Raw genomic sequence first — 27731 nt, 5'->3', positions numbered from 1 at the left:
CAAATGTAAGCATGTTTGTCAAACTGGCATGCCCACCAACCTGTTAACATTATTATACAGTGGACTTGTTAAACGGAACATCAAGGAACCTTATATTTATCAGAAGTTGCGTTTACCAAAAGATTAAATTAAGTTAGTTTCTGGGGTTTTACAAGCCAAAACCCTGACCTGATCTGTGGGGTACCACAGATTCATCTGGACCATCTGGGGTTCCTTAATGTGCACACAATGCATTAAAGAGAGATTGAGCTCAAGAGTACACAAGATACCATTTTGAAAGGGGCAGATAGTTTTTTGTCTGCAGTAGATAGTAGGCGTAGCAGATCTATTTACAAAGCTTCTTACAATGTTTCTACTTCCTTGGGGCCGCACGTTAGCACTAGCAGTGCAAAATGTAATAACAAACCAAACAAGAGAGCCATTTATTAAGACTACCACTTTAGTGAAGCAACCACTCTCATATTCATTGGTAACTCTGACATTTGTCTACAGTGTGAGCGCATTGTATGGGCATTTTTGTGTTGTCATCAGAAGTGCTGAGCAAACTCACAGCTCACTGACATTGCCAACACAAAGAAACCAAAGCATGCCAGGAACAAGGCAATGCCACACTAATCATGGTTCCGACAAAAACCAGGCTACCTTGGCGAGAAAAAAAACGCAGAGAACGGGTGAGAAAACTTGAAAAGGAAAGGCACACACATTAAGGCCTCTCTCGATGACGATGAGATTGGTTGAACCCTTTGAGGGTTAATGACGTAAATATACGCCACCGCGAAAAAGTTCAAAATGGTCGATGCCATACATATATTTACAGCGCTGTCTGTACGTTTAAAACGCACCAATTCCCTCACTTTTTCTTTTCTGGCATGTGCTGCCACTATGTGGGAATACAGAGAATTTTTTTCTTGCACCTCCCTCTCTCGGTTTTCGTTGCATGATTTGTTTTAGAGCTAGTTTGCCCCGGCGCGTCTATACACTGTGACTCGCGCATTGGCGCACGTGCAGGCGGGCGGCAGTTTGGGTTTTGTTCTGCGAGCAGTTTCAGCTTCTCGTGCTTGCAAAACTGATGGCTATCTCGTTACTAATCGCTCAAAGGGCAATCACCTGTTTCTCACCCGTTTAGTGCTCACAGGGGTGAGCATAGGAAGGATGCTGCCGTGCATGCGTTTCCTTTTGTATTCTTTTTTTTGGAGACTTGCGAAAACTAGTTGCCCCTGGTTGGCGATAAGATGAAGATTAGCGGAAGTTTTTCACACATTTTGCTTTTTTTACGGGCACACAACCACAGTTTTCTTGGGTGCGCTCATCTAGGTAGTTCAATTACACTATGGACGTAAATATCAGTGTAAAAGCATGAACATTTGACACTTTCGAAATATTCTCGTGTGTGCATTTTCAAAGCCTTATGTGTATAACAATGCCCCAAATTTTTTATTCTTATAAGTTTATTTTCTTTTTTTTTATTGTTATTCATGAACAAACAGTACATATATACCAATGCAAAATATATTTTTCTCACTTTACGGTCACCCTAGAAAAATTACGGTAAATTTTTTTCGAAATAGGTCCCTCAGAAGAATTGGAATCTGCAAAAAAAAAAAATCGACCCTGGGAGGTCGCATATGGTGAAAAAAAAGAACCCTCAAAGGGTTAATTTTCCCGCAATATATTTCGTTCCAGTTGGCACAAATGTACCATATTTACAGTCAAACCCACTTATGACGATCCCAAATATATTGGTTATGACGACCATATTTCACTACATTTATTATTTTTGTACCCTAGCTATTGAAACTGCACCCAAGTACAATAAACCTTTTCGACAGCACCATACTGTTACAACGAACACTTGAAACCAGTTGCAGTAAAAGGTGGGCGCAGGCGAAGTTCCGAACCACAGAATCGTGGCCGAACTGCCCCCGCTCCAAACCAACAGCGACGAAGATACAACCACCGAGATGGGCGAGCGCCGCACACGGATTTCAGAAGCCACAAGGAATGTCATTCACGTTTAACTCTTTCAACCATGTTTTCAAAGGCATGTCTCCCGCATGCTCGAAGCATGTCTCCCGCATGCTTCGAGGCAAGGCTGAATGGCAGCCGTGGCCTCCTCAATAGCACGTGCAGTTGCTATCGCGGAGGCCACGGCAGCGGCACTTTAGTTTTTGCGCAGTTCTTCGTGCAGCACCACATGCAATCTCAGGAGGTCATGATAGCAGCACTCTTGTTTAAATTCGCCATACGTAACTACACCATTATTGGGAGATCGCAATTCGTCAACGTCGCATTTATGCCACTGCGAATAAACATTACAATAGAGTTCTACCTTTCGAACTTTGTATTTTTTCCAACCAAACCGACACAGAAACTAACTTTGCGACTCTCGGCATGCGTGCAGCTCATGCTGCAGCTGCAACAGGAAGACCTTTGCAAAATGCCAGCATGCCGCAGCAGTTTCCACTTACAGCCAATTACAGTGGAACCACGTTCATACGTTTTTCACCGGACCGGGGAAATAAAACGTAACAGCCGGGAAAACGCAACAGTGAGGAAAGCTCCGAAAATGAATGAAAGAAGTGCAGCTTCAACTATAGACAATTTATTTCCACAGAGTGCGCTTAGGACTTAAAAAAGTCTAGAATGGTGGCTTGCCGTTTCTTTTGCTCGCTAGAAATCGCCACACGTTTCTCAATACCCTGGAAGGCCGCATTGCTGTCAGCGTCGCTGTGAGGTGCGACGTACCTGCGGAGGAGGTCCAGAGCCGCGACGGCTTCTCCAAAGCTAGGATTTGGCAACTCCCCGGCATCATGCGGCTCGTGCTCCTTGTCGTCACCGCGCCACGGCAATGGCAACGGACGAACGAATATCCGCGGGAAATTTTGCCCTCTTTGGCGTAATCACGCTAACGTGCTAACGATTGTTTAGTATTGCTGCGGAGCGCGCGCGTCCGAGCAGCCTGGTTGCGCGCAGCGCGGCGTGGGAGAAACGTAAACAAGAGAGGAGAGCAGGCCCGATAGGCGGAGCAACGCCACGAGCAACGCCAACTTCCGGTTTCACTTTAGCTTCACAAAGAGTGACGTCAGGACCTCTCCTGAGTTTCCTTCCTCCGTGAGTCGACCCGTCCAACAACCATGCGGTGACCGTAATCACAGTGATGATAGTAAGATAATTTTTCTTGAATGGCCACTTAGTGGCGGCCTCAAGCGGCCTCTCGAACTGGCGTGCGGCTTCTTGCAGCCAGTTCCATAGCCAAGCCCGGCCAAGCCCAGCCAAAACTCGTCAAAAGCCAAAATGGCGGTTGGAGCGCGTTGTCTACTTTAGCCCAGGCGGGTTCGGGGTGCTAAGTTGCGACGTATCATGCAGGAACGTTTTCACAGCTACTACGTAACAGCGGGGTTCCTTATACATTAGATCCTATGGAAGCTATGCCGGGACCGGATGAAAACGACGTAGCAGCCGGGAAAACGCAGCAGTGAGGAACGTAACAGCGGGGTTCTACTGTATAACGCTTTGCTACTATATACAGAATCAACCCCTGTCCTGCTGATAGTAAAATATACAACTCGCTCTCGAAGAAAAAGTTGCAGCGGCTGTGCTCATAGTTTCGAAATGGCATGGGATACGAAATGGCCGGACACTATTTTCAATGACCTACGACACCGCATTTCAATCTTTAGAATACATTTTTAATGGAAACTTTCAGCTAGATGTGCTGAGAACAAAAAGTAAGATACTAAAGATATTATTTTCAGACCCAAGTGGTGTCCAATCGTAACTGCCGTCGCCAGCTTCAATGTTGTTAATTTTTGCATGTTTTGAGGGATGAGTCCACATTTAACTAACTACAGATACAATGATCACTTTTCACTATCAAGTTCGCTATAAACGGGTTCGACTACACTGATTGTAATGCACGTTTTCTTCGTAATTTTCATTGCTTGAACTCAACCCTCACATTACATTTGAATGACGGCAATTGACCATTTGAAAAGAAATATTCGAAATCCAGTGGTTTTCAGAATTACATTGGCAACCTGTACCTTTACATCTCGATCCAATCCACAGACAAGTCGACAGAAGTCAAAACTTGTTTTTAGAATGGACTCCATTTTAGGCTGTGCTTGTGACTAGTGTTATGCTAACAGTGCTGCAGCACCCTGCTGCCTTTCGCGCTTCAAGTTCGTTCATTCACAACGTTATGGCGATGCAGCGCGTTTGGTATGACACCTGCAATTTTGATGGCCGAGGAGCTGAGAAACTCCGCTGCGGCTCATCGTCAACGAGTCAGTGATTCGTGAATGGCGGAACCAGCAGAAGGCCTTCTTTAAATGCGAGGCCAGTCGCAAGGCTCTGTTGACCTCGCAGTGGCCTGGCACAGTTCCAGAATAAAATGATTGTGCGATCTTTTATGAAGTACTGAATAAATCTCAAATGAGCTTGATGGCATGGACGATGATTTGATTCTTGAGCCATCCCTTTCAGAGATAGTTTCACTTTCGCGAGACTCGGCCAGTCCCGGCAGTGAACCTCTCAAGATACACGGCAGACAGTGCTCTTGGCACTGAGAGCGGTTTATTTTTTGTTTTAATTTTGCGTGACTGGAAAGTCAACCTTCGCGTTATAAATGCGGTCACATTACATTTGAGTAAATATGGTAGTTCCGTTTAACAAACTCTTTCTTTGCGTTGCCTTAATGCAGAACCAATGAACCATAAGGCTGTTCCGTATAACCGGCAATTCCATTTAAGCAATTTTAATTTACAGAGGTTCTACTGTATGTAAAAGGATTTCACACTCACAATGCCAGAAAAGGTGTAATGGCACACACCTTTTAAACATTCATTTTAAACAGTACCAAAAGGCAAACGGGCAAGTAAGAGCACAGGACCAGCGCAGAGAACAGCTTGCCCTAAACACACACCTTTTGTGAGACATGCACATTCACTTTATTAACGATCATTAACATTCATACACAACACAAAAGCAGCAGCAAACAGCAGAGATAGATAAGTGGCACGCCGTATTTAGACCACAGTGATGACATTTCAGCAACTTCGCTGTTACCAATTTTGCCTGCTTCAAAAACTTGTCTGAATAAACTAGCTAAAAGCAGGTACCCCTCTAGTGGAATTTTGCAAACAGAAGGTAAGGTTGGACAGTGGCCGGAGGAGGGCTGGAAGCTTTTCATGAACAGAATTTATTTTTTGTAAAACTTGAAGAAACGTTCAAAAAATCGTAGAACAAGCCCAAATTCGAAAACATTGCGGAAAATGCCGGAGCTGGCAGGTATGCACTGGTGAGGAAGCATGTTGTAATGATCTAAGCTACTAGAAGCTTGGCTAGTGAGTCTTTATCGGCACATTGGAACTCCAGTTAAGCCCAAATACCATGAAAGTGATCTTGTGTGCGACGGCTATGAGCGAAGGCTTTGAGTGACCAAATGGGCCGTCGTGCAAGCAGATTACTCGTTCTTGTCCCTCCATCGCTCAGATCTAGTAATCTAGAATTCGTCGCTCGTTGCCTGCAAGTGCCATGAGCAACTAACCAATAGCGTGAAACCAGAACTGGATGTACATCAGTCAAGTATTACCAATTGTCGCACGGAACGAGCAAACAATTAAATTTTGATATGTGCAAGGATAAGAACCTACTGCATGACCTTTAGAAATGTTTAATGCTACTCTTTAACAGCAAAACACATAAACTTAAATTAATAAAGCATGTGTCACACGCTTAATAAAGCACACTTCACAAGAGTTTTGGGGTGTATTTGCTGCCCTCATACCAGCAACACTGGGGAGACGTCGCTCAGTCGCCGCTCGCGCGGGTTACGACTTGTAGACGATGGGCAAACACGACAGCCATCTCCATCGCATCGCTTGTCACCGTAGCACACAAGATCGCTTGCATTGGGCTTATACATTATGCATTCCCTGGCTTAGCGATGCTTCAGGTTTTAGAACAGATTAGTGCAGTACCGGCGAATTCCTCATAAAATCAAGATATAGCAATTTTAGCTTGATTCTGTGGCCAAATTAGCACGTGGTCGTGCAGGAAGAGTTCGAATATTGAAGGGCACGCTGTAAGGTGTCCGAAATTTCAGAAATTTCTACCAAGACTGTAGCATATCAAAAGCATGTGCTGCTGGTGGTTGAAAGAGCGCAGCTAGGGCACCTAGAGCAATTTACATTTTTTTTTGCATTTTTTACATTATAGATGGTTCTCTTGATATTTTTCTTGTACATCTTGTAATCAGTGGTACATTTTCTTGTACATTTGAGTTTTGGTCTAACACGCCTCCAAATCAAATGCATGTGTGCTTCCTATGGGTCAAAAGTAGACAACTAACATAAAAATATCATTAAAGCTCCTAAACAAAGGAGAAATCTAACACACACCCAGTATTTTAACAGGAAAAATGGGCAAGGGTTCAACATGTGTTCCACAATGGAAGTCAGTTTTCTAAGGTCAGCTTCACCACAACACAGCCACGTCATGCCGCACAGCATACTAACGCCACTAACACTGTTTTTGGCCCAATTTTCATGGAAAAAAGTGCACGTTAGGAATTCGTAAATACTGCAACAGGAACTTGTGAGCTATCATTACTGCTTGAAAATCTTCTCAGGATGGGCTGACAATAGGTGTTTTCCACGGGAGGCTATGCGTATTCTACGCATTCGCTGTACCCTGAGCTCTGCCGAGACAAGACACTGCTACTAAAGGGGTCACTACTGGGGTCACCATAGGGGTCAGGCATGTGCATGCTGAGTGGTCAAGTTCAAATAATCCAGCAAAGGCCAATTTTAGGACAGAAATAATGAATGTTCGGGCCCTGGAGAAGTGCGTGGGAGCAGGCCGAGACCTTCGGTCGGGATCGAATTATTCTCAAAATCAAACTAACAAATCAATGGAAGTCTACTGTACAGTAAACTATACACCAAAGCCACAGCGTATCATGGGGGAGCGCTACAGGAACGATAATGTATCAAATGAGATTCTAATACACAGTTGTCTATGAGCCCTTTGCTGGGACTGGGCTTCAACAACATTATACCCAGGAAAATGTATGAACAAGGAATGTATCAGCAGGGCTCTATTGTGCGCAGCAACTCTTTGCAAAGATGTGATGCTTACCACTTTGTGAGCGAGGCAGGGTGACAGATGTGCTGCAGCTGCAATGAACAGTGGCTCTGCGGGTGACGAGAGCCGCAGCAGGGCTTGAAATAGCCATGGTGAAGGCCTTAGGCCAAGTATGGCTTGAAGCAGGGGCTCGCCAGGGTAGGGCCACCGACTTGCCAGTGCTGGCAACACGACTCGCACAACCTGTGCCAACAATGTAACTCAATCAGCCAAGTTCGGCTGAGGCCACAGTGCATACAATACATTTCACTGACCAATGTTTTGCACACAGCGGAGGCTGAAAAAATGGCAAATAATTAGAGAGAGTGAAAAAAAAGGAGCAATTTAAGGAAAAAAAATTTTTTTTTTTGCAATGCCAGTCATACTGAAAAATATGTTTAGAAACTTTTAGCTCAATGTGTTGCTTCAATAAAATAGCATCTTCAAATTTCATACATGTTCAAGGCCACCAACTGTTTTCGGCATCTGGGGTGCAGTTGGAGATAGTTGTTCAGAGCGTGCGTTCAGTTTCAGCACGCACGATTGACATAGACTGCGCTGACTTCGTCAGCGCTGTGAAAAATTGCTTGCGATTTAGAATCGAGTACAACCCTAAATCTGTGCTACCATATGTCCATTGGCATTTCAAAATGGCCGCCTCATACGCGCTTCGAGCCTAGCTGCCGTAGCTTGCTCCATGTGCTGTAGTATGTGTGCTTAGGATAGTCCATCATCTGTCTTCCCATTTTTTTGCGTTTGTTCTATCAGCACGGAAGTGCCGACTGTGAAGGCATGCAGAGTTCATCATGATGTCGCATTTAAAAGGAAAGTAGTCACATGTGTGGAGATGGGCAGAAATCGGGTTGCATCATAGGCAATTGGAGTTCCCGAAACTTGCGAACAGGAGTGGCGCAAACAGAAGGAGAGGCATTCTACTTCTGCGAATGCTGTGTATGGTGCAGCTGCATGGGCCCTGTCTTGAAAGCGATTTGCGATGGGGACTGAGTCTACACATCTAGGCGTGCCGGGCTGTGTTCTCGATGCTTGGTTTACAGGGTTCATGCTGGTGTATATGACGAAAATTCAAGAGTTTTTAAGGACTTTCAAGGTCCTGCATGTGGATTTTCAAGGACCACACACAGGGCCATAATTATACATGCGTGCACCCTCCTTTTCAAGGAGGGTGCACGCGTGTATAATTATGGAATACGTACTCTGTCCCGTCACAATTGCCCCTTCCCTCGCTTGTTAAACTTCACCGCAATACTTCACGTACGCTTTACCGCGTAACATCGCTGTACTGAGGCGCAGCTGCCTTTCGGCAACCAACATTATGCAACGCGCCATGCTTTCTAAGCCATACGCGAGGATTACAGATGCGGAGTTGGTGTGGTTACTGACAGCGGTGAATTCTTTCAATGAAAAACATGGCACCGAACGGCAAGAACATTAATAGCGAATGTCGAAGCAGCGAAGCCTAGTGTTGCCACGGTGGTAGCTACGGCTGCCAGCGAATCGGCGTGCGAGAGAACTGGTTCGATACGGCGAGATAATCAAAACGGCGGTGATGGCTTTGATTAATGTCATTTGGGACCTGCGGTAGTGGCTAAAACTCCGGAAAATAAGACAGCAAAGGGTTCTTGCGTCTGAAATCACAGACGTTCTTATATATTGACTCTATGGGGCGCGTGGTGGAGCCGCAAAGCCGTCCGCGCTATCGGGCCTTTCACAAAAATCGGGCATCCGGAAAATCGGTTGGTGACTGTACACCGGCAACTCCTCCAGCCACAGACACGGCGTCAAAGACAATTCGTTTTGAGTCCTCTCTTCTACGCGAGCCAGCAGTGGGGCGATTTTTGTTCCCTTTCAATAAAATGACAGCCAATTTTCCCTGATTGAAGCTCAAATTCCCCGAGTTTTCCCCGAGTTTTCCCCGAGTTTTACCAGACAATTCAAAATGCCTGAGAATTCCCTTTTTTTTTTATAGACAAGATCGCAGCGGGAATTCAGGAGGGTTGAAATTCTCGAAAACAATCACTCGAAGTTCATTAAAAATAAAAATTTTGGAAATTCAAGGATTTTCAGGGATCTCTGAAAATTCCAGGACTTTCAAGGCCTTGAAAATGATCTTTTCAAATTCAAGGGTTTTCAAGGGTTTCAAGGACCCGCACGAGCCCTGAGTTTATGTTGAAGCATGAGGAAGCACGAAGGTCAATTCGCTTGCTCCTGCTGCCCCACTTCTTCACTCCAGCATTTCGATCGAGAGTTTCCACGGTGATCGAGTGAGACGTCTTCATGTTTGCTCGTGTGTGTGTGACACCATGCTTGTTAATTTAGTTAGTAAGTCAATGTATACAAGTTTATATGGCTGATAAAACTACTATCCTTACTTCATATAGCTGTCTACTAATGCACTATCACAATAAATGCTTCGCCTTACGGGCAAAACTGCGACTTCATTTAGTCATCTCAACTTTAGTGCGCTAGGAGTAAACCGCTGTTTTTCCAAATGAAAGAAAGTTGTACTTCTGTATGAAAGCATACAGGTATGAAAGGTGCGCGATACTGTAAAAGACTTCTTTATTGTCCCGGAAAACGGTTACGCATTACAACCAAAGGCTTTTTCTTTTTTTTGTGTGTGTCATAGAAAATGGGTGCATGTTACAATTGAGGACATCTTAGAATTAAGTAAATATGGTATCTGCAATGCTTGTGCATCATTTGTAAAGCGGGAAAATCACAAGCAAAGGCATATCCGACAACCTCAGTGTTGGCAACTTAGTTCACGCCAAGTAAGTCGGTGCTACAAGCCAGAAAGGACACGAAAATAAGGTCACCCTGACATTCTTGCACTTTTGTGTTAGGGAATTCGACAGCATCTCTTCAAGACAGGCACAAACACGTACACATGCACATAAAGTCATAGTGCCTATGACACAGGTACTATACCTGGGGACAGTCACCAAGAAGACCTTTTAGAAGACAGGAGATGATCTCGCGCTGATAGTCGCCACATTCTAAGCCGTCAGCCACAGGCTTGCCGAGCGGCTGGAGGAGTAGGTCTATCATGGCTTGCGCCTGTGGCGTCACCACCTGCGAATACCGTATTTACTTGATTATAACGCACCCTCGATTTCAACGCTATCAACCCAAATAATAAACAAAAATGGCCAAAATGTTTTTCATGATCAGTCGTACAGGCAAAGTCCAAATATCAAACGGCACACTGTAAGGTGTGTGAAATGGAGGACATTCCTGCCAAGATCACGCTTGCCACAGCCTCCGTGACACGTCAAAAGTGCACCATGGTGGAGGTGAAAAGTGCGTAGCTAAGGTGTAAAGCATGGATCATGTATGGCAACCACATATTTATGAAGACATGCAGCCTACCCAGTGTTACGCACGGTGCTAAATGCAAGGATAAAGGCTATAAAGGCACAAATAGGCACAATGCCTTCTGGCTTTCCTGACGTTCACGTACAATTTTTGTTGATGACTATGACGATGTGGACTCCGCTGCTTCATTTTGGCTTTATACTATCACTGCTTGTGCTCTTTTGCGTTGCACATTTGCGACACTTCACACTCGGCGCACTCTTTAGAGCTGTCTGAATTAGCTGGTGTGCAGCCAAATATGTGCAAATAAAAAAGTTTGGTTCCATTAAATGATGCATGTGCCTGCTGAGATCAAAGGACAAGTCTGAATTACCAGATCTTTTTTAACGAACTGTGCATAAAGGCAATCCAGAAGCTACAATTCTAGTCATTTCATGACAGATTAGCGCTTGCAGCGACGAAAGCTTCACGACTTCCTTCGTGGTGTGGCAGTAGAGCCAGGCCAGCATCTTAATCTGAAACATGCTTTTCACTACCATGTGTTAAGTCATGCTAATTATCGAATTTCCGAATAGTAGTTTCGAAAATAGTGCTATCCGATATTTGTTCTGAAATTTGCTGGGTTCTAAAAGTGTGCACTTTGCAATAGTATATGTTAATTATGTTATAAAAGCTTTCAAACTGTCATATAAAAAAAACTGATATTAGACTTTTCGACATGCAAGATTCCACACCTATGTTCAGCTTCGCCACACTACACCTTTGTTATGCGGTGAAGTATATGCGCCATGCAGTGAAGCATACCAAAAATATGGATTCTTTATACACATGTACCTGTGCTGTCGCCGACCAAAGTGCCAACACCAAAACATCTCGCAAGTGCAATCGAGACGTTTAATCAGAATTAAAGCATTGGTACGGCCCTATTTTCTGTTTACATGTCCTCTAATTATTGCAATAGTCTGAATTATATATTTGTGCATTGTTTTACTTTTGTGTTAACTTCCCACCTGCACAAAGGTAGTTGCATCATGCTTTGCTATTCACAAACCGCTTTGCATCTTAGACGTTAAAGAGTTCCAATATGCAGTACATTGTACACATACGAGTTTGCCGCCCCTTCCTTTCACAATAGCTATTCGATAATCAATTCAAAATTATTCATCCCAAATCACCCTTTGCTTCAAACTCAAAATGCACTATCCGCACATGCCTACCACACGCGCTTCTCAATAATTTTTATCACCAGCGAGTTGGTTGGCAACCACATCACGATGTAGCTAGTAGGCTTTCTGCCACTGTGCGGGCTGCAGTAGAATTGCTCTTTGTCCACTACAGCTTTCATCATGTTTGTAAATTGCACGCCCGTTGCAACGAATCAAAATGAGGCTATGTTTGCTCCAACTGATACAGATGAAACCATGGTCGCTATTGACGTGATCATGAATAGCAACTATGCAGTTCTGAAGGAACATGGCCAACACACAGAGTCAAAATGAAACTACCACTTGCCACAATCGCTGCTGTGAAACTGTAGTTGCTATTGACACAGTTACACACAGTTCCGGCATGAGTTCCGGCACGCGGCTACACAGTTCTGAAGGCATGAGGGCAATGCCAGACAAGGCCAGAACATAATTCAATAATACAGCCAACACCTATGTGGTTTATGTGGTCCCTTGTCATCCAAGTGCCGTCATATATCACATCAACATTGCCTGGCGCACATCCAAGTTCCTTGTAGATCTTGCACACATGCACTTTCAGACCCTATTGTCATGGCTGCTGAGGCAGTGGAAGAGCGACTATACCTATGGTGCAGCCTCCCGTAGGACTTGCGATGCAGTCCTCAATGGGAAATGTCCATGTGGGAAAAAATATCATTCAACGTGGCTTGCTTTTTACCCACCGACTGCACAGTTTATAGTGGACGAACATTCACTTCAAAAGGGTTGATTTGCTGAGTGCCAGCACATCTTGGGGATGACCAGCTTTTGTTTACCACCTCACAGTCGTCACACAGCAGTTCCATTTTAGTTGCAAGCCCAAGACATGGCTCAGTTTCAACACGAGCTGGTGTTTTCCCGCACTGACTGCAGGTTGCTGCAGAATGCAGCTCATTTAAGAGTGCTTTGTTACAATAAAAAATGATGCCTTGGGAACCACGTCGTCAGCACACTCTCCTTCTTTCATAATCTGAAATGTCCTCTTTGTTGCAGAGGTAGACAATAGCGCATTCAAAACGTCTGCTCTTGTCTCCTCTCGTTGCGCAACCTCTTCATTCATGAGAATTGGAGCTGAAATCCGCAGCTGAACATTAGACGTGAAAATGTGTGCTCTTGCTGATGTCACGTTGCCGTCATGACCACGCGCAGACGCGCCTTTACCACTGCACATGCTCACGTCACAACAGCCCACAGTCACATCGTCACTACAGCCCACAGTCACGTCATCACCACAGTCCACAGTTGCATCGTCACCGCAGTCAACAGTCGCGTCGTCACCACCGCACACGGTCACATCATCACCACCGTACATGGTCGCGTCGTCACCAGCGTACACGGTCATGTCACCACCACACACAGTCGTGCTGTCACCACCGCACACGATCGTGTCGTCACCACAGCCCACGGTCCCGTCATCATCAGCACATGGTCGCATCCGTCAGCACTGCACGCAGACGTGCTTTCCCAATCACCCACATGCGCCGGTCATACCTCGCCAACATGCTCGTCGACAAGGGTGGTGGCATCCGCTTCTAGGGGTAGTTTTCTCCATCTGTTCCACGCCTTTCGTCGTTTTCCGTACATGTGAGCCATTCGGCTCATCACAGAACATGTGCGTTAGGCTGCCACAATCATCAAGCACATTGATAGGAAGGCGTAGGTCACTGCTGCGCCAATGTGCACGAGAGAGTTTCGTCAGCAATTCATATCTACAACGGCCAAGAGGAGCGCGCCATGTGCCCCATGTGACTAGTGCGCCCAATCGGAATGCCACTTTTTCCTTTTTTTCACTCGCCTTTGCTGGTTTTATATTTTGGTGGAGAAATATGGCGCAGTGGCCATCTTGACCTCCGATCTCTCTTTACGATGATACCAAGATAGCAGTGCGACGGCGCCTTCCGAAGCCCAATTTTTAACGAATTTTTAATGACGGCACTATAGAAAAGTGCGGTTTTCTCAATTTCTACCATGTATTTTGTTATAATATTGCACCACAAGGTAAAAGAAAGTACAAGGATGGCAAAAAAAAGAAGGAAAAATTGAAAAATCAAAAATTTTGACCAAAGTTTGACCAATTCAATTGCCACGTCCCCCTTAACTCAACCCAACAAATAATTCCATCAATTTCATTGGTCACATCAGGGTCGGATGAATAGAAGTCAACTTCTTTATAGATAAATTTTTGTTGGTCGATTTGCACAATGCCCGGCAATGTTTTAGTGTTGTCCTGAGAAAGTCATTTCATCGAGGATTTTACTGTATTTGTGCATGTACCAGCAAACTTGCATTGAAATTCAGCATCTTGTCTTGCACCTTCGCTTCTGCATGCGTATTTCCCCGCACTTTTTAGCTACAATGAAATCATACCAGCTAGCTTAACTTTCAATGCTTCCACAGACCAAACTTACCTGAGGCACACCTTCTTCCTTGGGGCCCGGGTCTGGTATCCGTGGCTCCAGCAGCCGATGCAAATGTGCGAACAGGTTGCACTGGCGTGCTAGGTGAAGCCACAGATGCTGCAGCCATGACCGCACCTGAGTGGCCCACTCCTCTTCCAAAGGGGTGCCTCGGAAGCAGCCATGGTACGCGTTGGCCGCGCCCAACACCTCGAGGAGACGAAGTGCAGGCACCGTAGGGAAGCCCGGTCGCAGTAAGGATCTGCGTGAGTAACCAGGAAGTACAGTAAACCCCTTTTAACCTGAAGCCGTAAGTGAAATTTTGAGATTAGTGAAATCATGAAAACAGAAGCCCGCTGGCCACGCATATACCACCCACTGAGCCTTTCTGAAATGGCGCCAGTGATATTCTCGATCACTTTTGCATGCATCGGCACCAAACACGTTGGCATCTATGGGCAACCACGTTACTGGCACTGTGCCCAGACAACAGGCTTGGCAGAGTCAAGTTGATTGATCTTACCACATTACAGTCATCATCCGATTTTTTAGAATCTTGCTCTTTGTGCCCACTGGCACTTTGCCTCATGCAAAAGCTGGGGGCTGTCACAGGGGTTGCCACTGTGTATTTTGCAGTCTTTCTCCTGATTTAGTACACTGTTAGTGCTGCATCAATGTGGTTCTGTATTAATTGCAACCTTACACAGGACAATCAGCACTGCTGTGCAGGCACATCAAGCGGTCTTCGAAGTCGGTGGCTTTGTCGTGTTCAATTGTGTCGCCAGCATTTCAGCAGTGCTGCCTGTCCGATAAGCTTGGTGGGTGTCACGGAGGACAATGCAATTCTCACTGAGAGTGAAATAAGGACACGTCCTTCAACTCTATTTTGCAATGACAGTTAACAATGAATAAAGCCCTGTGGGTATCTGCTTTTATGCATCGTTTCCCGTTTCTTTGCAGCATCCCTTTGCATTATATAATCGTAATACAGTAGAACCCTCTTGATAAATTCCTCACTGTTTTGTTTTCCCAGTTGCTAAATTGCGTTTTTGAGGTCCTGGCCTAAATCCCATTGATTCCTATGTATTACGTTGCCATTTGATACTTCGTCATTCTGTAATATTCTCGTGTCTTATGTTGCATTTGAACATAGTGGTAACGTAAATTTAGCAGTGCAGAGAGACATTTGAGCTAGCACGCTGCAAATCATAAGTGGTACATTGCCACAAGCGACCCACTCATTGCAACAAGTGACCGATTCTTTGCAATAAGTGACTGAAGTTGCACAAGTCAGCTGCTGCACAAGCATCGAGAGAAGACATGCACAAAGCAGTTGGCGAAGCACATGAAAAAGTGTGCATCGGTTAAAACCTACTAATAACCATGCATAGTGGGCCAAATGTACTGAGCACAAGGCTACATTTTCATTTATTTATTTATTTATTCAGGAATACCCCTAAAGGCCCTCGGATGAGGGTACTATATAGAGGGAATTTATTTGAGAGCCTTCAACGGTCTCATTTTTGTTGCATAATCACTGGTTTGCCTTACACTGCTTCGCCGCAATAGAGCCATGTTATGAGGAGAAGCATATGCAAAACATTGTGGGGAAGCATATCAAGAGTGGAAATGAGCCGCTGTCGGGGAACATTGCATGTGCCCTTAATTATACACAAACACACTTGCTATCCCTGATCACAGTACGAGCAGCAAGACTGGCAGCCATTCAGAGCTGTTTCTGATGTTGCTGTTGCAATTTGAGCTCAGCCTGAGTTACATTTTCCAAGCTGTCATTTTCTTTTTCTGTGGTTTCTGGAAAAACGTATCAGGAAGGTTCTACTGTACATAATATATCTTTTTCTCTTTCTGAGAGACTAACGCAAGCACTATACATTATATTGGTGATTGCGTTATTTACGTGCAAATATTATCCTACAGTTTAAACTGAAGCTCCTCCCAACTCTGTCACGTCAAACTGCATTATAGATATAATTTTTATTGTTGGGATTACATGATGATCAGATTATATGAACTTTTCGCACGGTCCTGAGACAGTAGTATAATCGGGGTTACTTTGTATATTGCAACTATGATGGTATATTCAATAAAGGAAGAACTTTACTAAAGCCTTCAAAAACAGGTCATATTTTCTATGGCACCGAAAGAGTTCGGTTTAGTGGAAATTAAGACAGACCACATAACAACTAGACCTAACTCGTGAGTTTACTGTACAATGCCAGTGAAATGACAAGAAAACTCACGTGACATTGAGTGCCAAGAGACGGCGAATTCGCAGGCGCCAGACGGGGTCATCTGCCTGGCTGGCCACTTCATCTTTACGGAGCAGCACTTGGTGACTTAACCAGGCCTAGACAGAGGGAATGAGAACTATTAAATGCAAAGTGGGAACATAAAAACAGACTGCACCTACTGGACATTGAACCAGCAGTAACACAAATGTTGAAAGATTAAAAGTACAGTATGTTTGTCTACAATGGGACACAGTTTTATAGCTCTCAATAAGTAGAAATAAGTAAACAAATAGAAACTAGAGGCACTTGAGCATTTTAAGAGGGTGTGCAGAAAAGACAACCACAGGGAAGTTTGCAACTACTTTTTATTTTAACAAAGTTTTTACGTGAGATAGCAGAATCACTCGATACATCGGAATCAAGCTTATTCCTTCAGTGCATGCCTTTGGTTCAGAATGAATAAACCTTAAATGAGAAAACGCAGAAGATATGGCTTATGCAATTGCACAACGTTGTGATATGTAGAGTACAGAAAGATTTTTCATGTCTTCGTACTTTTTCACAGCTCACTTGCAAAACATTATCAGTGAAACTAAAATAAATGCAATAGTTTACACAAAAGCACAGCAGAACCAAAAATATTACAAACTGACTTTAAACAAAGGGCACAAAAATAAGCTTTTTATCGTCATTTTTTACTGCGTCTTATAACAGAGTGCTTCTCTGTATTGTTTCTGTGCATTCCTTGGTTTACTTGCTAAATCTGCAACAAAGTATACAGTAGAACCTCATTCATACGTCTTGAAAACTTTATATATATATATATATAAGAAAACATACTAAATAGGAAAAGCTTATCATTCAAAGTAACTCAAAAATTTGGCAGACTCAAATGTAGTTGACATCTATGTAATGCGAAGCTTTGTGCGAATCGCTGCAGCATGAAACACTGACTACACACAGAACTGTTAGAGCAGAGATGCATGTTGTTGTTTCTGTGGTTTCAGCATGCTTATGCTTACGCTCCCCGAATCTGGCCTCAGTCAGTAACCCATTCTGATGGAAAGTTTGGACGTGCCCACTTAACAAGAATCTTTATGGCACGTGACGTGCTTTGTTTTCTTATTGCATAGTGTTTAAAGACGGTGATTGGAAACTGAAACGAAGCCGAGTCAGTGGGTGACACGGGAACACAATGCTGCTAGAAGATGCACTTTGTCATTTTCCCATTGCACAATGTTTAAAGGCAGCCACAGGAAGCCGAAACAAAACCGGCCTGGTGGGCAACCCTGGAACACGGTACCACCAGAAAAACTAGCTTTGTTATTTTTCTTATTGCATAGTGTTTAAAGGCAACGATGAGAAACCAAGCTAGTGGGCGACGCCCGAGCACAATGCCGCCAGAAGACGTGCTTTGTTGTTTTCCTATTGTGTAGTGTCTAAAGGCAGCAACAGAAAACCAAAGCTAAATTAAGCTGGTGAGCGACACCGGAATACAATGCCATCAGTGAGAAACATGATGCTCACTTCCTGCTGTCTAGAGCAGGGAATGGCACTGGGTTTGGGCTACTTCGTATTAAAATCATGCAGTAGGCTTCCAACAGCATCACGCAACATGCACAGTGAAACAGATAAGAGATAATGCTTACTGCAACAAGGTTGGCAGCAATACCTGAAAATGCAATGACCTGCGAGATTTGCTGGTACCAGAAGATGAAACTGAGCCTGCTCCAGCATCTTCACGTGATACAGGCGGGCGAATACTGCGGGGACACTGCCAAGGCAAGCGTCTACTGCACTCAATCGTGCGTGCCTCATGCTTTTTTTTTTTGTTTGTTTGCATGGGATCTAGCAGCCAGAAAATTTATCATATATTTTGGCAATGTACTGAACGTGGATGCCGAAAGATTGTGCTTTCCGGGAACGTATTAACCAGTAAAGAAGCATAACAATATTAGGTCTTTTTTTTTTTTGCTCTCAATTGTACAAAATGAGATCATATTAATGAAGTTCTACTGTATTCAGTCACCCTTACTTACCCTCAACTTACATTATAACAGCACAATTTGACACTTTTTCCATGGAAATAAACAATAACATCCCTCATTTCACTCAAACCTTCCCAGAATAATCCTCCGTCACCGGTTATTTTATACATGTAAATGCATTATTTTGTCTTGAGTGCAAAAAAGACTAAATTAAAAGTGATGTATAGACTGCTGTGCTAAGCATCCCGTAGCCTCACTTTTTGAGTCACTCAGTGAAACAGTCGGTTTTAATGATGGCCTCCTCTTGTTATATCAACTAATAACCGACCTGCAGGGCCAGAGAAAACACAGGTGCTTTTTTTTTTTTAAGTACAAAGGCACAACTAGGTCAACTTGTGGTGGCTCAGCAGATACGGCATTCTCCTGCCGAATGCGAAATCATGTGTTGAATTCCCTGCCGCGGTGTTGACATTCCAATGGGGGCTAACGGAAAGATGCTCCTGTTGCCGACCGATAATTCGGACAGGCTCAATTATTCGGGCAGCTTTGCGGCATCGCCACTGGCCCAATAGACTTAATAAATAAGGACTACCCAAATACGAATACGAATAAAGCTTACCCTAATATACGAAAATTTACACTTGATAATTTTGTTAAGGCAATCACTGGTTGAAGCCCATGATTCCTAGGACCATGTATCATATACTATGTTTATACACATATATGTATGTATTGAGACCATTTATTTGTATTTTTCAACATATTTGTTGCACTAGTGCTTTGCTGTGTGCCTTATACCTTTGGTTTGTGTGCCCCCTTTGCCGTGTGCATGGCATCTTTGATTTTGTACCCCACTCCTGCGATAACCCTCTTAGGGTTGCAGTATGTATGTATGTATGTATGTATGTATGTATGTATGTACATACGTACGTACAAATAAATAAATAAATAAATAAATAAATGTGGTGTTCGTAGTAACGAGGCTTCCCTGTATTCTTGTTTTGATACGTAGCAGGCATAATCGTCGGCCATGTCATCGGTTCCTTGAAACCATAACTAGTGAAGCTTAGTCATCCGTAGTAGTTGCCAAACACGCCCAAACAACGGGACATGCCTAGCCACGCAGTTGTAAAGGCTGCATTTGTGACTTGCGTGGTTTGTTGAGAGAGTTTTATTCCCCTCTTATCATCCGCCGTTCATGGCCAGCTGATCCCACTAATAACGCGAGCAGAGCATCACTCTGAACACTGATGATCGAGGCCAGAGACTGTATAGGTCAAAGGGGAGCACGTGCCTGTAGCAATGCGTTGTCAAACTTGGGTGATACCGCATTTACTCGAACCTAGGCCAACCTCGATTCTAAGCCGACCCCGGAATGTTCAAAGCCAGAGAAAAAAACTTACCTCGAACGTAGGCCGAGCAAAAAGTGAGGGCAGCGTTCACAAAATGAAAACAGCATTTGTTCAACATAAACATGCCAAGCTCACTCTACGTCACCATCGCTGCTAGCCTCGTATGCTTGCGGACCCGCACAAGCTCGCATCCACGCACGCGCAGAGAGCGCTGCAAGGCTCGTATGCATCAAAACGCGGCGTGATCTCGGTGAGCAACTGCTCTCTGCTATCGCACCACTTATATTCCTTATCGCTGTCATCTCCTCCTTGCGGCAAACGAAAAAAGCATCTCCCGTTGCCCCTCAACGACAGACATGTTTCTCATCGATGCTGCAGTCCCGCCCAGCTTGAACGTTTGACGTGCCTCCGCGGTTACGACTTTTCGATTGAAAGCTGAACTGCCGTGACATCACCTGTTTGGTGCCACTATGATAATGCCGCTCCACACGCTGACACGACACAGGTCTAAATGGCGACGTCGCTCGTGTACTTCAGTTGTCTACTGGCACAGCTAGTAGCGGCTGCGGTCCTGACTTTTCTAGATGGCGCTACCTATGCAACAAATTTATCATTTTCAATTACAAACTGGCACGTTTTTTTTTTTTAATCCTCGAATCTAAGTCGACCGTTGAGTTTGGTATATGATTACTTAAAAAAAGAAAAACTATCGCCCTAGATTTGAATAATACGATATTCTCTGGCAATCGCTTTCGAAGATACTTGTGCAATATTTTAAGTAACTACCACTGGGTGAGTCAATGGGCAGCAGCACTTCCACCCTGTGATAAGACAGTATGCTTGGCATTGTGCCAAGAATGCCGTCACTCGTACACATTTAATGTGTCTTGTACTAGCCACGTGAAATTGAATGAAGGCTGTCTCAAAATTGACGATCTGGGAATATGGCACACTTTTTTGGCCAGTAGTGGAATCAGTCAGTCAATTTCTGGCCAATCAGGTATTTCAGACTGCCGATCGTTCAGACCTTTTGGCAGTCCCCATCGAGTCCAAATTATCAATCGGCAATCGGTGCACATTAAAGAACGACATATGGTAAAGAATAATCCAAAGCCCCAACTGCTGCATCTCTGACACACTCTGTGCTACCTTGAGATGATAAAAACTTTCTATGAACCAAACAATCAACCAAAATATTAATTTAATTATTTCACTAGCAAAACTGTGCATTCTGCTTCCTTTGTGTATCTTTCAGCATGATGCAAATGAAATGAAACTTTGCAGTATGAAAACAGAGTGGCTGGCAGATGGGGAGGTCGTATGCATGAATAAACTCGAAACAAGGGTCATAGTACAAAAAAAAGAAATGAAAAAGTGAAGTCCTTTAGCCAAAAGACACAAGACAGCACATGTCATCACGGCCGCTCACCAAACGCTCCATGTCGAGATTGGCATTGTAAAAGAGCGGAAGGGAGCGCAGAAGCGGGCCCAGGTCACTCGAAACCCTGGAGTTTGCATCGAAGCCCTGGCGCAGTTCGTGGGCCTGAAAAAAGGAATAATAAAAGAAGGACATTTCAAGATCAATGTATGCTCCCTGGATTTAGGGGGAAAACCTGCTTTTGTGTTGAACCGGCCCCAAAGCACTCGCACTGTCTAAAATTTAGCACTACTTAACAAAAATACAGCCGTAAGAAGGAAAAGCATCCATTTTGCAATGTTGTAACGACCACTGCATCAGAGCACAGCGATATGCTTCTGAAACCTTCGAAAGTCCTAAAACCCTGGGACTTCCAGGGAGTGTGAGAAGTCACTTATATGCAGCTTCACTGCCTGTGATGTACGAGCTGCTCAGATTGCCATTAATTTGTGACAGTGTTTCTTTTTTTTTCTCTTTTTTCCTCCGCATTCACTGCCGCATGGCACATTAATGCTGCTAAGCGTGTGCAAGTCATTTTCGTGCCGAAACATCCGGAGTGACTTATGTAACTGATTATCCATAACTAATGGATATTTGCTGTAGTTACTTCCCACACAGGGATTGAAGGGCATGGGAACCAATTATGCATCAGCATTATGGTATCAACGTACCAAAGGTGCATAAATTAGCCACTAAGAGTTACCAGCCCAAATTACAGTTCAAGCACAAGAAAATTAAAAAAAAGAAAACCCTAAGCATCCAGAACAAACATCCACAGTACCAGACGCTGGCGGCTTAGGAAACCCCTGGCAAAGGCCTTGATCTTGAGCGCAGCCTCTTCTTGGCGCCGACACTCCTGCAAGGACGTAAATGCAGTTGTTTTATAATCACTACATCTAACACAGTCTGTAGATGCAATTGGTAACAACAGAGGGGGTTGACGACTCGGGGTTGCTTAGGGCTCTGAACACAGCACTGACGGCTGAGGTAGAGTGGGACGGTATGAGCACACCACCTGTGGAGATCACATGGGGTCTACGTCGGGGGTTTCCATTATTCTCCCTACTCTTCATGGCATGCTTGGCTGGGGTGATTCATAGGCTCGAGAAGTGTGCTCTGGGCTACGCCTTCAGACATGCGAGAGACAGCAAGGAAGCGAGCTTGAAAATCCTGGCGCTGGTTTACGCCGATGACTTTGCCATCTTGGCTGGCTAGCCGAAAGAATTGCAGGAGTTGCTACAAACTTGTGAAACAGGGATGAGCACATTGCGCCTCAGTTTCAGCCAGATGAAATGCAGGGAAGTCACATGGGGTGTGGAGCCACCCGTGCAAAGGAAATGGCACCTTCAGGGCAGCGTTATCGACATGGCAGGATCGGCCAGATATCTGGGAGTGTGGTTCAGTAGTGGGGCCGACTACTTGAGGTTACACTAAAGGGAGCTCAGAAAGGCGGCGGCTTGCTGTACAGGCATGCTGGTGCACCAATGACTCTGGGCTTTTGAGTTGTACCCGAATGTAGGTATTTTTGTCATTTAAACAAAACTACATGGACCTCCTCCTTTTTTGCATGCTACCCAATAAAAATGCAGCTGCCTGAGGCCAGAGCCAGGAATTAAAACAATGACTTGGTGCTCCATCCAAGGAAATCTCCTCATGGCTCAGGTACACTCTGTTTACAATGTATATCACTGGGAAAATCCAATAGCAACTACATGACTCATTTTATACACCAGGGACCATGACACCAAATTTTCGAGCTTGAATTATGCATGGAATGTTAAACTGTACACCTCACAGAGCAAGTTGGCAAAATTAGAGCACATTTGGTGAGGCAGAAAATTTGTGATTTTTTTTTATATTGGAGTTGAACAGTACAGCATTCTGGCAACACAAGATGGTGACAAAATGAAAACTGCACCCCCCAGCAACGGCTCCCTTGCACTAATGGAATGTGATCTTGAAAACCGTGATTTTGTGTACTGTGAGCACTGGAGGCGACTGTACGAGCCGGAAATATGTCACGGTTATCATGCATCGTTTTGTTTTCGCATGTGTATGTCGGCGGTCAGCCCATTACAGTTTCGGCAGGTGTTCTATGGTTTGTGCAGATTTTATTTGCAAATCCAACCGTGACACTTGCTGGATGCCAGGGCATGCAGAGATGTCCAATGTGTTTCCAGACTGCTTTGAAGCAGATGACACAGCAGTGACCCCACATTTTCTGACGTCACAGAATCCATGCCAAAATCGCAGTCACTGTCAGTGGCTTAAAGGCAGCAATTTTAAATTGAAATTTCAAGTTAGAGTATGTGCAAGAGTGAAGTTTTTTTTTCTTTTTTTGCAAGTGTAAAACCTACTACACCCTTTAGTTTCAGTTACAATAATAAATTGACAATAATTGCATGACGGTGCCATGGCCCCTTTAAATGTGTTATGTATTAGACAACACAGAGGTATGTGTTTTGTTTCCTTTTACACCCTTGTTCTTAAAGTGCTATAGGTGTTATCTAGGGTCATACAAGTAGCAAAATTTCCAAATCAAATCCAATATTCGAGAAAAACAACTTCCAAATATCAAATAAAATATCTTGCAATTCATAAAGTGACAAAATATGATGCTTACGCAAAGTACTTATTATAAAAATAATCAAGCTTATATACACCAATACATGCATTTCACAATTAGCCATCCAAATAATTGAGCGGCTCCTAAGTGATAAACAACTGCCTTGAATTATCTGGAGCATCACGGCAATGACAGCACTGAAACAAGGGTACAGCAGGTTGAAATCCAAAGAGGCGGCAGCCCGAGGGTGCATGAACATGCGCAATACACAAAGAGTTTAAAAAATATGGGAAGGAAGATGTACATTGACTTTGTTATAGAATAAGTAGGTGGCCTATCTAAATGTAGTTTCTACCAAAGTGAAAGAACATGAGAATACTGAGTAGTAGGAGTGTCTTTCGGTAGTGATTGTTGAAACCAAAACAGCCGCATTCTTTTCTGCCGCAGATGAGTACTTATGTCACAGCAGATAAACTACAACTAAAACTGGAGCCAGGTGTGAAGGATTGCGGCAACAATCAATAGGCCTCGAGTAATCGCACAGATAACCTAGTGATATTGAGACAGGCTGGCAAAGAAGACATTTTAAGTTTAATTCGAAGAAGACGATGCTTGTAACTTCATACGCTGTCTATTATCTTGTTAGCTGCTACAGTTATCGTAAATATCCTGTAAATATATTTACATGAAGAGATGTCATTACAGGTACATGAATTCGGAACAATCATGGTGACAAGCAAGAGCGTCACTGCACTGTTAGCCTGTTACTCTACTCAGAACCAGATAACAGGAAAGCTGTTTCTTTGCTGCAGCCTGGGCCAGCATAATGTAGATTCCTTTTGCCGGAGCTCTGCATTCGAATGCTCACTACTGGTCGATTTTGGTGACGATTTGGGCAGAGCGTCGCTCGAACCACTGACAATGCATGAAAAGGAATGAAATGTGATAGAATCATTCGGTTATCCTCGCCTCACCTCACGATTCTGTCTCCGAAGAGCACTCTTTCGTAGGAGGTCATCGAGGCCAACCTGAAGGAAACACATGAAAAGGAGGCAGAGAGTGGCACCATGTGAAGCACGGTCGAACCAAGGCAATATGCATCACAAGTATTTGCATCAGCAAAATGCATCCACGCGCATACAGTGCGTTCCCATACCTAAGGCACGGTACAGTCTTCAAAACAGCGTTGTGCAAAACAGAATTTAGCAACCTTGTGTACTCTGAATAATGCATGCACGGGCCCTTGAATAAACAGCTGCTTGAAATACACAGAACGCAATAGCAACCACTCAGGACGCGATACGCAACCCGCATACATTTCCGTTGGTGCTATTTTTGATCAGCTGTTGCTGCATAATTGTGCCACCTGTACAACACGAAGGCAGACTTTCGAAAGCGCTGCAAGTGCAAAAATTTAACTTAGCAGCTACGTGCTAGAGCTGTGTACGGCCGTGCTTAGCAAAGAATAAGAAGCGCAAGTGCACGAGCCTGAACACACGAAAGGAACCCATGAGCCTGATTTGCGTTCCTGAACCAACAAGTGATTTTATACATATGTGTGGGCGATGCTATGAAATGTATCGAATCCACAAAAGCGGACGCGAGCGGCCGTCATGCTGAGAAGACGAATCGATGCACACACAAGCAATTTCGAGCGGTATTTTCGTATAGTCGTCGATGACAGAGCCGTCAGCCTTTCGATGAAACAGTACACAAGTGTAATGACACCTGCGGCATTCAGCACACATGTTACCTGCGCATGTTAACGCTTAGTCTGCCGAGCACAGCGTACCGCATAGCCACAGTCAACGATCGAGCTAGCAGTCGAGAACACCGAAGTCACAATGGTACAAAGGCAATGAATTGGTAGTCTGGATGATAGCGCTCCGTGCAGAGCGCGAGAATGTAACGCTTCCACTCACCTTTTTGCTCGCACCTCCCAGTGATTGCTGCGGTCTTTTCCTGAACTCTCCCTCGAAGCTGTACATCCTGCGTTGTTGGGATTAGAGGGACGCCTCAGGCGTAGGTCGACAACAGCGGCAATTTAGTACTGCGGTTAAGCGCGCCGGCGATCTCTCATCGCGACGTTGTCACCCACTGTGTGCGCACGCTGGATTCAAATGAAGGCTAAAAGACGAAACGCACTTAGAATATGAGACGACACAGAGGCACGGTGCCTAGGTCATCGCGACGGCGCGAGCACCTCGCATTAGCATCGCATACTACCTAGGTTTGGTCGATGACCATTACTCCAGTCGGCCTTGGCTAAAAAGGTTGTTATACACCGCTAAATGGCTATATTTTGCAGCTTGTTTTAGATCAGTGTACCTGATCTTCCTTAGTAATAATTCTCCTTCTAAAATATCGTCAGTTGAAACGCGGCACCGGCGAAACAACAACGCGCTTGAAAGCGATTTTCCATAGCGAGCATCGAGCAGAGAGCAACTGCAATGGAAGCGTACACAGTGGACTGCCGCGAACAAGCATGCGTGCAAGTCACTGAACCATCGAGCCAATAATTAAGCCAAGACAAGCGAGAAGTCGGAGAAAGTTTCAACAATTTTGGTTTCAACCACAACCTACTGAACTACAGACCTGCACAGACCTCCCTGCTCCAGCACGCCTGGTCTGGTTCGCCCCTTTTGTCGCTATAGTCAGAGGGTACGAGCAGAGTGGCGCTAGTTATAACCTGTTCGCTGTCGTCTGCTTCTGCGATCTGTTCAGCGCTCGTGCTGCCATTTCGGCAGGCACAAAGCGCTTGTATTGGCGGTAAATGAATAAATTCTCAAATATAAAAAGAAAACAGAAATTGCTTTGCGTTTGAATAGTGAAACTAGAGGAGGAGAGCGGTGCAAGAAATGTAAAAACGAGTATACGTGGCAGCTGCAATGCTAGATCGACGGCATAAATTTCCCTTTCCTAGCCTCCCTAAGAGGCTGGGAAAATTGTTTTAAAAGATGCATAGCACAATCTAGCTTTATTGATTTGATTACAGATAGCTTAATGTCATAGATGACATTAGGATTTACTGCTGTGTGCCGTAGTGAAAGGCATGTAAAAATATTCACGAGCAAGTCCTCCGCCCGATATGTGCAATAGGTAATGATCGAGTGTGTTTCAAGAAAAGGTCAGCATACCTTTTTTTTTTTTATGTCGTTGGATGTCTAGCTCAGTAGAAAACCTGCAAAAGCCATCCCAGTGCTTTAAAACGCGCTGCACTGCAGGCCTTAAATTGTGTCACGGAACTCTTTTCAAACTGTAAAGCTAGGTTTTCTGCGTGGGTGGCAGCATAGCTGTGTGCATAATTCTCTTTTTGAACTCACGACGCATTCACGGACAACTTTTAAGAGTTAAAATGAGTGGTAATCACTGAGCACGTGCTGGTGGGCGAGTTGGTTATGCATGCTTACAACGAACACGCCAAATAAAACAACGGACGAAGGAAGGAGACACGAGACAACCACGTAGGCGCCCACGTGGTAGGCGCCCACGTGGTTGTCTCGTGTCTCCTTCCTTCGTCCGTTGTTTTATTTGGCGCCTTCGTTGTAAGCATGAATGGTAATCGTTCTGTCGTCGAACATCACGGTGGTTTAAAGTTTCTGAAGAGCGCGCAGAAACGAATTTTACAACGTATACAATATATGAAACTGTTGTGTACTTTACGAACTCTATAAACAATGTGACTTATAATAATCTGCAAGATCTGTGCGGTTTGCTGCTGCCTGAAAAAGTCAATAGGAGCGGCTATTTAACGCTATTTTGGAGAGCAGCGGATTACATATGGTCCGACATTTTTTAGGTTCGGGCAGTCAACTTGTGGAGACAAGCACGAAGTGCTTCTATTGTTGGTGAATGAATTCACAAATATAAAAAGAAAACTAAATTTCCGGATGTTTTATGTTTTAGTCGTGTTATTACAGGAGGGGAGCGGCGCAAGAAAGGGAAGCAAGAAAGAAGCACAGGTGGCAGTTAGCTGTATAGTGCTAACGGCGTAAACTTCCCTTTCCTTGCTTCCGTAAGAAACTAAAAAAAATTGTTTTAAAATATTCATAGTATATACTAGCTTTTTTGAG

The 27731-nt window shown here is 44.3% G+C and overlaps 1 protein-coding gene across 2 annotated transcripts in view; it reads right to left on the bottom strand.

The window, feature by feature from the left end:
- The window catches only part of LOC126517462 (ubiquitin-protein ligase E3C), a 59833-nt gene extending 33696 nt beyond the window's left edge, over positions 1-26137 (bottom strand). Inside the window, exons 1-9 of one of the 2 annotated variants that reach the window (XM_050167183.2) lie at positions 25885-26137; positions 25581-25647; positions 24633-24686; positions 21874-21948; positions 21105-21218; positions 16345-16451; positions 14096-14345; positions 10075-10218; positions 7141-7329 (exon numbers count right to left, since the gene is read on the bottom strand). In XM_050167183.2, coding sequence (XP_050023140.2) covers positions 7141-7329; positions 10075-10218; positions 14096-14345; positions 16345-16451; positions 21105-21218; positions 21874-21948; positions 24633-24686; positions 25581-25646 — 999 coding nt within the window. In that variant the 5' untranslated portion in view covers position 25647; positions 25885-26137. The remainder of the gene's footprint in view (positions 1-7140; positions 7330-10074; positions 10219-14095; positions 14346-16344; positions 16452-21104; positions 21219-21873; positions 21949-24632; positions 24687-25580; positions 25648-25884) is intronic. The other variant, XM_050167184.2, reaches the window with a different exon arrangement.
- Between the last annotated feature and the right edge of the window lie 1594 nt (positions 26138-27731).

Source organism: Dermacentor andersoni, chromosome 11 (assembly GCF_023375885.2).
Source record: "Dermacentor andersoni chromosome 11, qqDerAnde1_hic_scaffold, whole genome shotgun sequence".
NCBI classification, from domain to species: domain Eukaryota; kingdom Metazoa; phylum Arthropoda; class Arachnida; order Ixodida; family Ixodidae; genus Dermacentor; species Dermacentor andersoni.
Note: the sequence above shows the minus strand (reverse complement) of the source record. Positions and strands in the feature narration are given on the sequence as shown.